Source organism: Sitophilus oryzae, unplaced genomic scaffold (assembly GCF_002938485.1).
Source record: "Sitophilus oryzae breed Bouriz unplaced genomic scaffold, Soryzae_2.0 scaffold_175_pilon_pilon, whole genome shotgun sequence".
Classification (NCBI taxonomy): domain Eukaryota; kingdom Metazoa; phylum Arthropoda; class Insecta; order Coleoptera; family Curculionidae; genus Sitophilus; species Sitophilus oryzae.
Window position 1 is genome coordinate 233,613 of NW_022146457.1, and position 14,666 is coordinate 248,278.

The 14,666-nt window shown below is 28.4% G+C and overlaps 2 protein-coding genes across 2 annotated transcripts; both read left to right on the top strand.

The window, feature by feature from the left end:
* Positions 1-4,604: 4,604 nt before the first annotated feature.
* LOC115882111 lies at positions 4,605-5,828 on the top strand. Its single transcript, XM_030899955.1, has one exon. The coding sequence runs from the start codon at positions 4,605-4,607 to the stop codon at positions 5,826-5,828; it is 1,224 nt and encodes a 407-aa protein (XP_030755815.1).
* A 2,257-nt stretch (positions 5,829-8,085) lies between these two features.
* On the top strand, positions 8,086-12,805 carry LOC115882117 (deoxyuridine 5'-triphosphate nucleotidohydrolase-like). The gene is made up of 4 exons (XM_030899961.1): positions 8,086-8,212; positions 11,958-12,188; positions 12,245-12,390; positions 12,449-12,805. Exons 1-4 carry the CDS (start codon positions 8,149-8,151, stop codon positions 12,500-12,502), a joined length of 495 nt encoding a protein of 164 aa, XP_030755821.1. The 5' UTR covers positions 8,086-8,148; the 3' UTR covers positions 12,503-12,805.
* The last annotated feature ends 1,861 nt before the right edge of the window (positions 12,806-14,666 follow it).

Here is a 14,666-nt window from a genome sequence, read left to right on the forward strand (position 1 = left end):
AAACCGTAAAGTCCCTTAGTACCTTTTACTTTTTTACCAGCAATTATTAAATCAGGTCCATCAAAATCAATTCTCTTATTACCTATTGAAAACTTTTCAATTTCCCTATCATATTTAACCCGAAATTTACCATCAGATTTATCACTGTTTGGGTCGTTTATAAATTTTTTTATATATTTTTGTGGTAAAGAATGATACTGATCATAGTAGTCGGTTAATGATTTATCTCTTATTGACTTATTTAATTCTTTTTCATATTCCTGCTGTTTTTGGTTTTCTTCCTCATATAAATCTTGTTGTACACCTTTTACTATTAATTTTCGTAAGTTGTACGGTTGCAATCTTTCAGAAAAACTTAATTTTCGTTTCTTTATACGTGGTACACTTATTGATGTATTTATCCCTAGTCGTGGAGTAAATTCTGTTGGTGTTGATGTAGATACAGTAGGAATTGGTTCGGAAACTATAGATTTTTCATCAGCATCATACTCGTTAGCAGAATACTCTTCTTCATCGCTTTCCTGATTATCGAAGTTTGCTACATTTTCTTGTTTAATATTAACAAGCGGAGATTTTGATATCTCTTTGATTGAAATAGGTTCTAATTTACTTTCAATTTGTTGCAAATGTTTTGTTATAGGTTGAAACAGATTCTCATGAACCGTTTGACCATGTTTTAAAATATTTATTTTTTTACGGATATCTCTTCTTTTATTAATCAGCTTTTGTTTAACAGATTTTTCTTGTTTTTGAGCCATCATCTTGATCGAACGACTTTTATTATAATAAGATTTAACACTTTACTAAATGTATATATAACTATCAAAATAATGACGGTAACGCCCACTATTAATGTTGTTATCTTTGAAAATTGAGAGAAAACCAAAAGGTTTCCTCCAACAGTAGCCACATATATGTTTAAAATTTTCGAAAGACATATCAGTACCTACATGATCTGTATAAATGTGTTTAAGATTTAAATCATCTTGTTTGAAGATAATTAACACATTAGCGTTATCTCTTATCAAGTGTTTTGGTATTTTTGTATACGTCTGACATAAGTAAAAACAGTCAATGTTGTTGTGTCGTCCCATACTAAAATATTCTCTTATTATGTTTTGATTATCACAGGCAACATCATCAAATATAAATATTGAATTTGGTTTCGCTTCGGATGGTGGAATTATATTTTCACTACTATTGTAAGCGTAATATCCCATTCCTTTAATCGGTTTTAAAAGATCTTCCAAGTATATATATTTGGGCTGATATAGCGATTTCGAATAGAGATATACATTCTCAAATTTCAAACCATTAGGATGTTCCAAGAGACTAACCATTGTGTTGGTTTTACCGCAGTTGGATGGTCCTGTTATAACACATCGCATAGTCGAAGGAAATAAAATGCTATGTTTCAAAGGTTCGCTTGTAGCCATATCATGATTATCAATCTTCAAAGTAGTCTTTTGCTTAACAACCTTCTTCATGATTACAAAGTTTACTAAAAAATGGTTATAAAAATTGATCATTATATAATTTATACTTAGTTTAAGATTAGAAAGCAGTCATGAAATATTATATAAAGCAGCAGCAACATACTGGTAGTGGTGTTATAAACACTTTAATAAACAAATTACCATTTGAGTTACATTTACCGGGATATAATTACTGTGGACCAGGAACTAAATTGAGTGAACGTTTAGAACGCGGTGACAAAGGTGTTAACATGTTAGACGAGGCGTGTAAAGAACATGATATAGCATATTCAGAGAGAAAAGTATTATCTGATCGTCATGAGGCTGATAAAACATTACTTAAAGCAGCTCTAAGTAGAACTACTTCAAACGATGCTTCATGGAAAGAAAAACTAGCAGCATTAGGTGTTTCAGCTGCAATGCACACCAAGTTAAAGTTGGGTATGGGATTGAATAAATTGACACATAAAAATAGAATGGGTTCATTCAAATCTGAACATCAACAGAGTTCAAAGATAATGGAACAAATTATAAAATCTATGCAAGTTTATTTGAAAAAAATGGAACTATTGAAAGATAAACATCGAAAATTGTTACAGCAAAAGACTAAAAATACAATTACAAAAAAACAAAGTAAACAAAAGAATAAAAGCTGTAAAGATAAAATTGTTCGAGTGAAATTAGATAGAAGTAAAAATCGTAAATTTGAAATAAAAAAGAGTAAGTGTTATGATAATGAAGATGACAATGTTGATGATTTAAATAAAAATCAAGAGCTTCCTATTTATAATTATCATGAAAAGAAAATTCAACGCAAAATTAAGAGAAGCGATAATGTACAAAGTAAAGAAAAAAAGCAAGAACCGTTGACTGAAATTGTAAAAAAAGGTAAAAAACGTAGAATTTTCGAGGATGATGATCATGAAATGGATTTAAATATAAATAGACAAAAACCTAAAATTCACAATGAAAATGAAAATCATTTATTCTCAGCCCTATCAATACAAGGTACCAAAAGACAATTAAATGATGCTGATGATGATGTAAATCAAAATACTAATAAAAAAGCAAAGAGAATAAGTTTAAAACGTTCATATGATACAATAGTTCATGATAATGATGATGAGAATGATTATGTTAAAAGATCTAAATATATATAAAGTGCTACAAACTTACATAATATATATAAAGTGTTACAAATCTATTACTAACTTAATTGAAAAATAGCAGCAAGATGACAAAGACAACGAAGAGTGAAACAATAAAAAAACCTAAAATTAAGTCTATAAAATCTAAAAGTAGGAAGGTTATAAAAAAGAGAAGAGAGCAGAAAAACAAAAATGGTAAATCTTTTCAATCGGTAACGAGTGCTATTAAAAGGGCTATACGGAAACAACAACCTACAAATCTTGAAAGTGCCTTAAAAATAGGATTAAAAACAGCTACCATTAGAAACAATGGAGATATTATTAAGACACCACGTGTTATAAAAATTCCTAAAACTGGAGGTATTCTACCATTGATACCAATTTTTGCTGGTCTTAGTGCATTAGGTGCTCTAAGCGGTGGAATCGCAAATGTTGTAAAAGCCGTAAAAGAAACTAAGGCAGCAAAAGAACAACTCAGCGAAGCACAACGTCACAACAGAACTATGGAAGCTGTTGCAATGGGAAAAGGATTGTACTTAAAACCATACAAGACTGGATTGGGACTTTTTTTACATCGAGGTTTCAAATCAAAAAACCAACCTTAACATTACCTAAACATGCTCTTAATAATTTCGAATTAACAACATATGCTAAAAAATTGAAAGTGGCACATTTTCGAGGTGTATTTATGAAAGATTGTCTACCACAAAAAATTCGTAAATTTGAATCTGGAATAGTTAATCTTGACAATATGTCAGGAGCTGGAACTCATTGGACTGCATATCGAAAAATAAATAGGAATATTTACTATTTTGATAGCTATGGTAATTTAACTCCTCCGCTAGAACTTGTAACATATTTTAAATCTAAAGGACTTTGTAACATATTTTATAACCATACACCTTATCAAACTTATAATACTGTAAATTGTGGTCATTTATGTTTAAAATTTCTAATAAATAGTTACACTTAGATATTTAGAGTTTTATTATTTTATCAACCTTCTACAATGTCATACACGTTTACTTTATCAGGCAAAGAATCCACACTTTCTGCAAGAATATATCCTCCTATTGTTCTCAGTGAAAATGATGAATATGTATTAGGATTAATAAATTTTGAAAGTTATAATTCCATTCCGAATATTGATAGTACCAATAATATTTTTTATTATGATAATAAAAAGATTGTTTTACCGGAAGGATCTTATGAAATTCAAGATATAAATCGTTATTTGCAAGAATGGTTTAAGCAACATTCAAAAGAAGAGAAAGTGGATATTTCTATACAGGCAAATCATAATACGTTACAGTGTGAACTTAAATGTAATAAATCTGTTGATTTTTCAAAGGAAAACTCCATTGGAAGTCTATTGGGCTTTAGTAACCAAATATTAGAAGAGAACCAGATACACATTTCAAAGAACCCTGTTGATATTTTTAAAGTGAACTGCATAGCGATAGAATGTAACCTTGTAACAAATTCATATAACAATGGAAAACCGGTTCATATCATTCATATGTTCTATCCTACCACCCCTCCAGGATTTAAAATCGTTGAAAAACCATCAAATGTAATATATTTACCAATCAGCATGCGCTATGTTGACGAAATTATTCTTAAAATAACAGATCAAGATGGAAGACTGATCAATTTTAGAAACGAGCTGGTAACGGTACGTTTACATCTAAAGAAACATAATGGTATTTATCTATAATAATGATTCTTATACACCGTCCAATGAAATGTATATAAAGCAAAAGAGTTTTCAGAGGCGGTTCAGTAGTAAGAATCAGTTAAAAGAATTAACACGTTCCAATCAAGAATTTCTACAATCATTAGGATTTAAATTGAAAAAGAAGTGTCGACTTCAAAATTAAGAAAGTTAGGAAATTTTGGGTAAACTTGAAGCTACGTCTTAGAACTAGTTTAACTGATTTTTTAGTTTTTTGTAATTGTAAATTCAAGTGTACCAGTAAAGATGAGTTATAACATCTTAAAAGTTAATGAAAGTGTTACACAAGATGATTCAATAGTGAGCTATCAGTATCACACTCACCAACCCTATTCATCTACAACCTTGAACAACAACGATGAAATTAGAATCCCAATACAAACTCAAGATCTGTATACTTTACCAAGTCAGAGTTACCTCTATATTGAAGGAAAATTAACAAAATCTGACAACACAGCAAGTGCTGATGTACAATTTGTGAATAATGGTGTTGCTTTTTTGTTTGATGAAATTCGCTATGAAATGGGAGGAGTAATTGTTGATAGAGTTAGAAATCCTGGAGTTACATCAACTATGAAAGGTTATATTTCATTTACTCCTACAGAGGCTAACGGTTTACATAACGCCGGGTGGCATGATACAAAGAATCCATCATTAATCGATGGCAATGGAAATTTTAATGTTTGCATACCATTGAAAATGCTGATGGGTTTTGCTGAAGACTATCATAAAATTGTAATGAATGTAAAACAAGAACTAGTCCTCATACGAAATAATTCTGATTTTAATGCCATTCATTCAGCTAATGAAACAAAGGATAGCTATAAGATCACTTTGAATAAAGTGTTGTGGAAAATGCCTCATATATCAGTTAATGATAGTCAAAAATTACGATTACTAAAAAATTTTGAAAACAACAGAGATTTACCGATTGCCTTTAGGAGTTGGGAACTGCATGAATATCCAGAATTGCAACAAACTAAAAACCATACATGGGCTGTTAAATCGAGTAATCAGTTGGAAAAACCTCGTTATATTATTATTGGATTTCAAACAGATGTAAAAAATCATATAACAAAAAATATGAGTCGATTTCAACACTGTAACTTGACCAATTTAAAAGTATATTTAAACTCAGAAGTATATCCTTATGACAATTTAAATATAGATTTTACTAATAATAGATATGCAGTCCTATATGAAATGTATACTCAGTTCCAAAAATCATACTACTATAAAGCGTTTAGTGAACCAACCTACTATCCCATTCTATTCAAGAACAATGCCCCTCTGGTGGTCATTGATTGTTCACGTCAAGGAGAGGATATTTTAAAGGGTGGTGCAGTCGATATTCGTATTGAGTTTGAAACAAGTGAAGCAATCCCTGCCAAGACTACTGCATATTGTCTAATTTTACATGATAAATTAGTAAAGTACAACCCATTAACTAGTACCATAAGAGTACTCTAATAATTAAAATATTCAGTCGCTCGTAGTCAGTCGAAGCAAATAGACATATCTGCATCGCTATTGAAAATGTTTATTATTGATGTACAAGGCTTTCAGTATGGATCGGGAAATTTTATTTGTAAAGAATTGGCAATAGTCAACGTTAATGACAATGGACATTTGGCTGCACATAAATTTATAAGTTATCCATTTGAATTGAAACAGTACAATTCAAAAGTTAGAGATCATATGGAATGGATAACTTGCAATTTCCATGGTTTAGAATTTGATGTTTTGTATGGAGAAGAAAAATGTTTACCGTATGAAGATATTTCGAGTTTCATTAAAAAACACGTGTGTTCAGAAATTGTTGCTGTTAATGGGGCAGAAAAGAAGCAATGGTTAGAAAAGTTTTTAGATAATGAAATAATTGATTTATATATAGAAAGATGTCCAGCATTTGATCGATTAAAAAATATATTCAAATCTGATCATTTAGATAGTAGTTTATATTGTGCAGTTGAAAATGTTTATTTCTTATATTATTAGTATACTTATTGTAATAATCAAAAATTTTAACTAAATATTTAAAATAATATATTTCATAGATTTTAGACAAAATATTGAAAATTAGTGTAAAATATATGCTTAATAAAACACTTAAAATTGTAATACTATCTTTTATTAACTATATACTCATACAATCCCTTTACTACAAACTAAAAACTATAAGATACCATATACATAAAATATTTAAATATTTTTCTACAATATAACATATATAAAACAATAATACTAAATATTAATTTTGTACAATAGTATATTTTTGGCTTTCGTACATGTCCGCATCTTCATCGTATACGGCTGTAAATGATGGGGATGCAGATGCAGGTGTTATTATTCTGTTTTCCAATATTTTTTTTTTCTTTTTTCATCTGTATTTTCCTCAGTCCTCCTGATCTTTACATGCTTCCTTTTCTTAGGATCCTTGAATGTACTTGACTCAATCGCAAGCTTCTTCTCTTCTTTCTCATCCTCTAGTGCTTCTGCTGGCACACTTGTGGTTTCGTTCCCATCAAAATCGTAAATTTGCATATATTTTTTCAAAGCTCCTCATCACTTTCTACACCCAATCGGATGTATGCGATTGGTAGATTACCAAGTTTTCTCTCCATCGTCTCAGATTTTGGGTTGTAGGAGAGTTTCAGGACTACTTGGTCCCCTTTCATTTCCACAGTCTTCCTACCAAATCTAAATTATACAAAATTAAAAAATAAATATAAAGTTTAACAAATAACTCTTATAACTTACCGAAATAGATGTTTGCAAAGTGTGATCAGATGGTTTGATGGAAGTGCGTGGCCATCTTTACTTTTTAATAAAATAGTGCACGGTACTGTAGACATCTTATTTTGCTGTTGTAAACTGTTAATCGAATACACGCTAGCTTGATATTATATAGTAGAATTGAAGAAAAAATGTTTACATTTTACAAACATGTGATAGTGATACGTATGTATTTTGATAGATTATTAGTAATAAAAAATATATAAAAAGTAACATATTAATAATACGGAATCATTCGTTCTTTGAATGGAATATCAATAAACATATTGATTACCAGATATTAGAATAACAAAAACATGTGATAACAAGTTACTAATAAACATTCAACAGTTTCAAAGTTAAAAATTATTTAATTGGAAATTAGTGTGTTATTGCAATATATTTTGATAGATTATTAGTAATAAAAAATATATACAAAGTAACATATTAATAATACGGAATCATTCGTTCTTTGAATGGGATATCAATAAACATATTGATTACCATATATTAGAATAACAAAAACATGTGATAACAAGTTACTAATAAACATTCAACAGATTCAAATTTAAAAATTATTTAATTGGAAAATAGTGTGTTATTGCAATATATTTCGAAGAAAATTTTAGACAAATAATGCGTCAGAATAAATATCCTTCATTTGGAAAATAGCCGAAAGAGTAAACAAGATAACAACTTATTGATTACCATATATTAGAATAACAAAAACATGTGATAACAAGTTACTAATAAACATTCAACAGATTCAAATTTAAAAATTATTTAATTGGAAAATAGTGTGTTATTGCAATATATTTCGAAGAAAATTTTAGACAAATAATGCGTCAGAATAAATATCCTTCATTTGGAAAATAACCGAAAGAGTAAACAAGATAACAACTTTGCAATCGAGCTATATATATATATATATACAATAAATTTTGGTAGCAGTGCAATTAATTTTATATCGTTTTTGTTTATTGTACAGTACAGTTTACAATTATCTCCACTTATAATGAGTACCGCTGCAGAAATTAATGAAATTTCTGAAAATACAGTTTTGAAAATTCAACAAGTAGGTAAGTTAATTAAAAGTAAAAATGATTATTGTAAGTGGATTAAATTTTTAAATAGGACACTTTTTCTACTGAAAAAATATATTCGACTTAATAAATTAAAAAATGTTAAAACTTTTTCTAAATTAGAATCAAATTATAGTATCCTAAAATGTTTTAAAGAAAGGTTTAGGTTTTATAAGAATATAAGAAAAAATAAAAAGCAAAACTTAATTTGGCAAAATTTAGAATCATGTTTCAATGGTCGTATAAAAACTGGAGCAATAATTAATTTAAATATTAAGGACCCTATTGCATTTTTTAATAAAGCTTTTCGATCTTTTGCATTTCAAATTAAAAAAGAACTTAGACATTCTTTACTTAAAGTTAATGTAACCTTTTTAGCAAATTTTATAAAACCACAAACTGGTGAGACAGATATTAAACATTTTCAAACCAAGAATAGAATTATTTTTAATAATACAGATTTAAAATTATTTTATAATAATTACATTAAAGATAATATTTTAAATAAACTTGAAGAATTTCAGGAGAGAGATAGTGGTTGGAGTCTTTATCAAATTTTAGAATTAAAAGTTAATATGAATAATTATGTACCAATTACTGTGGGTGTTTCAACATATATTGAAATACCGAAATTTATCCAGAATAGCAAAGGTGTGCTTAATATTAAAAATAGTGATCCTTATTGTTTTCTTTGGTCTATTGTAGCAGCCTTTTATCCCTGTTCAAATACAAAAAATTCCTCTAGAGTATCCTCATATCCACATTTTAGTAGCGTATTAAAATATGATGGAATTGAATTTCCTATCAAATTGAAAGATATATCAAAATTTGAAATTTTAAATAGTATTTGTGTAAATGTCTTTGGTATAGAATGGAAGAAAAAAAAATGTGAAATTGTTCCTATTTGCTTGAGTAATTTTGAATACTTAAAGAGTGTTAATTTATTAATTATTCCAACTAAAATTAAATCTAATTTTGATGAAAACGATCAATTAATGAGTTCAAACATAAATGATTATAAACCAATATATCATTTTGCATTAATAAAAGACTTATCACGCTTATTGTGCAGACAAATGGGTAACTTGAAAAGTAAAAAATATTTCTGCGATAGATGTTTAAATCATTTCTTTTCCGAAGAAATATTAAATAGACATATTTTTATATGTCGCAAAATGAATAAAAGTAAAATATCAGTACCTTCAGAAGATGAAAAATTTATATCATTTACTCAGTTTAAAAATAAAGAAAAATCTCCGTTTGTTATTTATGCAGATTTAGAAAGTATCTTAGAAAAATGTGAAAATTTTAATAATACTACTACTCAAATTAAAGTACAGAAACATATTCCATGTAGTATAGCATATTATCTCTTGTGTAGTTTTAATAATTCTCTTTCAAAATTTGAGTGCTATACAGGTAAAGACTGTATTGAGTGGTTTGTTAAACGTTTATATCAACTAAGTATGGAAATAAATAATATTTTTTTAAATCCAATTCCTATGCATCCTTTATCAAATCAACAATTGCTCGATTTTTATTCTTCCAATGTATGTCATATATGTGAAAAAGAATTTGTACAAGATGATATTAAAGTAAAGGATCATTGTCATTTCATAGGTCAATATAGAGGTAGTGCTCACAACTCCTGCAATATAAATTATAAAAATGATCATGTTATCCCAGTAATATTTCACAATTTATCAGGTTATGATAGTCACTTTATTATTAGGGCATTAGTAACAGAAATACCAGGAATGATAAATTTACTCCCAGTAAATAAAGAAAAATATATAGCTTTTACTAAATACATTGAAAATACATCTGTACAGCTTCGATTTCTCGATTCATTTCGATTTATGGCTAGTAGCTTAGATAAATTGAGTTCATATCTCACCAATTCAGAAAAGGTTATAACCAGAAGTTTCTGTAGAAATGAAGATGAATTTTTGTTAGTATCGAAAAAAGGTATTTTTCCGTATGAATATCTTGATAGTTGGGATAAATTAAACGAATTAAAATTACCAGCCCTTGAGTGTTTCTATAGTAATTTAAGAAAATCTGGTATAGAACAATGTGAATATGATCATGCTATAAAAGTATGGGATACATTTAAAATTCAAAATCTTTGTGAATATATGGAATTATATTTAAAAACAGATGTATTGCTTTTAGCTGATGTATTTGAAAATTTTCGTAAGGTTTGTTTAAAAACATATAATTTGGAATGTTTAAAGTATTATACAGCCCCAGGTTTAGCCTACGACAGTTGTTTAAAAGTATCTGGAATTACTTTAGAGTTATTAACAGATATTGATAAATTAATGTTTATAGAAAGAGGTATTAGAGGTGGAATATCACAATGTAGTAACCGATATGGGAAAGCAAATAACATCTTTATGGGAAATGAGTATAACCCTACCCTACAATCATCATACCTTATGTATTTTGATGTAAATAACTTATATGGTACAGCCATGAGTCAATTCTTACCTTTTGGCGATTTTCAGTGGGTAGAAAGTATTGATTTTTATTCTGAAAATATATTGAACACCCCTAATGATTCTAATATCGGTTATATACTTGAGGTTGATTTAGATTATCCCACAAAATTACATAATCTTCACAAAGATTTACCTCTATGTCCAGAGCGTATGGTATCACCTATAAAATCATCAAAACAAATGAAACTCTTAACCACACTATTTAATAAGAAAAACTACATTATTCATTATACAAATTTAAAACAAGCAGTAAGTTTAGGTTTAGAAATAAGTAAAGTTCATAAAATTTTAAAATTTAATCAATCTCCTTGGTTAAAAAGTTACATCGATTTAAATACACAATTAAGAAAACAGAGTAAAAATGATTTTGAGAAAAATTTTTATAAGTTAATGAATAATGCAGTTTTTGGTAAAACTATGGAAAATGTAAGGAAATATAAAGATGTTAAATTAGTTACACAATGGGAAGGTAGATATGGTGCAAAATCTTACATTTCCAAACCAAATTTCCATAATCTTGCCATATTCAATGACAGTATGGTTATTATAGAAATGAAAAGGATAAACATTAAATTTAACAAACCAATTTATGTAGGATTCAGTATTTTAGACATTTCAAAAACCATAGTTTATGATTTTCATTACAACTACATTAAACCTAAATTTAATAACAATGCTAAATTATTATATTCCGATACAGATTCCTTAATATACCACTTTTTTGTTGATAATATATATGAACATATTAGAGAGGATATAAATAAATTTGATACCTCTGACTATCCAGAAAACAATCAATTTAATATTCCTTTAGTAAATAAAAAAGTATTAGGTTTGATGAAGGATGAAAATAATGGAAACATAATGGTTGAATTTATTGGTTTGAAATCTAAAATGTATACATTTAAAACGTTACAAAACAATGCAAATAAAATTGTTAAAAAGGATAAGGGAATAACAAGTGCATCACTAAAAACAATTACTTTTGAGAATTATTATGAATGTCTATTTAATAATAGCAGTATGTCTGTCAAAGAAACATTAATTCGGAGTAAAAAACATGAGGTGTATACAATAGACCAGAAAAAAATTGCTCTAACTCCATACGACGATAAAAGAATTGTAAATTATATTACAACAGATACACTTCCCTGGGGTTATATAAATTGTTAGATTAATCCACTTACTTTATTTATTTTTTTCTTTTATTTAACCCCTTATGTTGAAATTGAAACTAGAAAAACAAACAGTTCTAAAATATGTTAGAACAACACCTGCAGCATATGCTCCAGTTAAGGGTTCAGCTAGATCAGCTGGATTCGATTTAAAAAGTATAGATGACTGTATAATACCAGCAAGAGACAGAAATATAGTAAATACAGGTTTAAAAATTCAAGTACCTAAAGGGTGTTATGGTCGAATTGCACCCAGATCTGGACTGGCTATAAACAATTTCATCGATGTTGGAGGTATTTTATTTTAATTATAAAATTTCCTCTCAACTAATAACAGATTTATTTTACAGCAGGAGTCGTAGATGAAGACTATAGAGGAATAGTTAAAATTGTTTTGTTTAATCATTCTGAGAACGATTTTATTATAAAGAGAGGTGATCGCATCACACAGCTGATTTGTGAGAGGATATTCTATCCTGAAGTGCAAGAAGTACAGGTATTTTAAATCATTTATATAAGTAAATTTAAATTTTAATTAATATTATATTTTTAAGAGCATTTGTGATACAGAAAGAGGAGAACGATCATTCGGATCTACTGGTATATAGCAAATATTAGAACATTTCTCATACAAGATGTGGAGATTTAGATCTACAGACATATCAGTTTTCATATAAGATTATTGTAAAAATATATGTGTTTAAAGTAATCTTGTTTTAAATTGTTATTTGAATAAGTACACTGTTCACTAAAAATTATATTTTAGATTCATAGAAATATTGTAATTTATATTTACATATCTAAATTATTGTAAAACTAAATACTCATTATAAGTGGAGGTAATAAAACACTTAAGCAATTGGAATAACTTATATACAAATAAATAAATGTGTCTATAATAAACATCGTTGTTTTTTTTTATCTTTTCTTATAAAATATATTTCACAAGGCTAGGCTTGGCTCGCACTATGAGTACAGCGAAAAACATCCTTATCGCAATATTTACTGATAAAACCCGACCCCAGTAACCTCTCGTACACAATAATAACTTATCACAATATTTCGAGATAACCTGTAACCTATCAAAGTTCTTCACCAAACTGCTCTGACGTCACACAATTTACATTTACCTGCTACATACCTAAACCACAACAATTAAGGCCCTCTTCAACAGCCTCTGGTAAATTTACAAGAACCCACAGGTAAGCACGTAAAAAATACAGGTGAAAATCTTTGGTAACCTTCTTGGCCATCCGACTGTCGCAGTCCCGTATTAGAATAACTACTTAGGTCTTCGGGCAGGTAAATTTTTTTGGAGCCTGCCAAGGAATAATGAGATTTGCGCCCTTTAAGACTCCTAATAAACTCAATCAGTTTCTGTTTGGTGTCTTCTGAAAGTCTGTGAGGTCGTGTGTTCAGTGTTGCCAATACAGTTTTTAAAAATCTACTAGCACAGATCAATTTTTCTACTAAAAATCCACCAGATTTTTTTTAAATCCACTAAAAAATCCACTAGGCTTAAATGATAATTTTTAAATCCACTAGGCTTAAATGATAAAGAAAAATTGCTTAAAATATCTATTTTATTGATCGAAAATAAACTAAAAATAACAAGTTATACATATAAACATATAACGAGGGTTCGGTAACATGTAATATTCTGAAGATTTAAAAAAATATACCTATATTAAGGGTAAGGGGAAAAACTGACGATGTCAATTTTATACAAATTTTAAGTAATCAGCTTAATCTGTTGAGAATACCAAGTCCTAAACACATGCTAAATTGTAATTGAATATAAAAAACGATGTCAAAATTACAAATATGAGGCATACAGTAATATTTTTTTGTATCTTTACAATGGTATTTGGCAAAGTCAGTTTTGTGACATTGGTTTATGCCCCTTATCCTTCATATATTTTTTAAAATCTAGAAAAACTTAAATAAAAATCACTACTAATATAATAAAAATATAATACGGAAGTAAATTCAAATAATACAATATGATCGAAAAAAAAAACGCGTCAACGATGGCTATGAAATGAATGATGATCGTCATTCCCAGGCTAACTGGACGCCATTTTTTTTCGATCATACGGTGTTATTATTAAACAAGAAATCGGTATCGTCAGTATCATCAACCTGCTCGGTGTATGCCTCTAAGGTTTTAATTTTTTCTGTGATATCGGCTGGAATCTCATACGTATTACAGCATTTGCTGTACCTAGATAGACCCGCCTTAATTGACAATATGGAAGAGAGCATAGGCAGCTGAAGCCGATTTCTTATTTTATTTTTAATGAAATTCATTTTACTAAACAATCTTTCAACCTCTGCATTGGAGTGAGGTATTATTAATAATTCTAGCGCAAAGCCCGACAGTTCTTCCAATGGATTTACATTTGCACAGTTTCTGAAATTATGTACTTCATACGAAAACTTTTTCGTATTTTGTTTTTCAGTCCATGATGGGAGGTTGATCGATTGCCACTGATGTTGAATTTTTTCGATGACATCAGGTGTTTTTTCCATACATTCTAATAATTCTATTAAACTATTTTTTATTGATTTACATGTTTGTAACGTTTATGTAAGATATATTTTGTAATATTTTTACATTTTCTGGTAGTCTTAACTTTATTTGATTAATTAGGGATAATAAAAAATTAATGCAACGATCCCTCAACATCGGCAAATCCTTTCTCTTTCATTTCACGCAATTTTCTTTCAAAGTTATATTCTAAATAGCAAAAATTATCGACGTATTCTTTT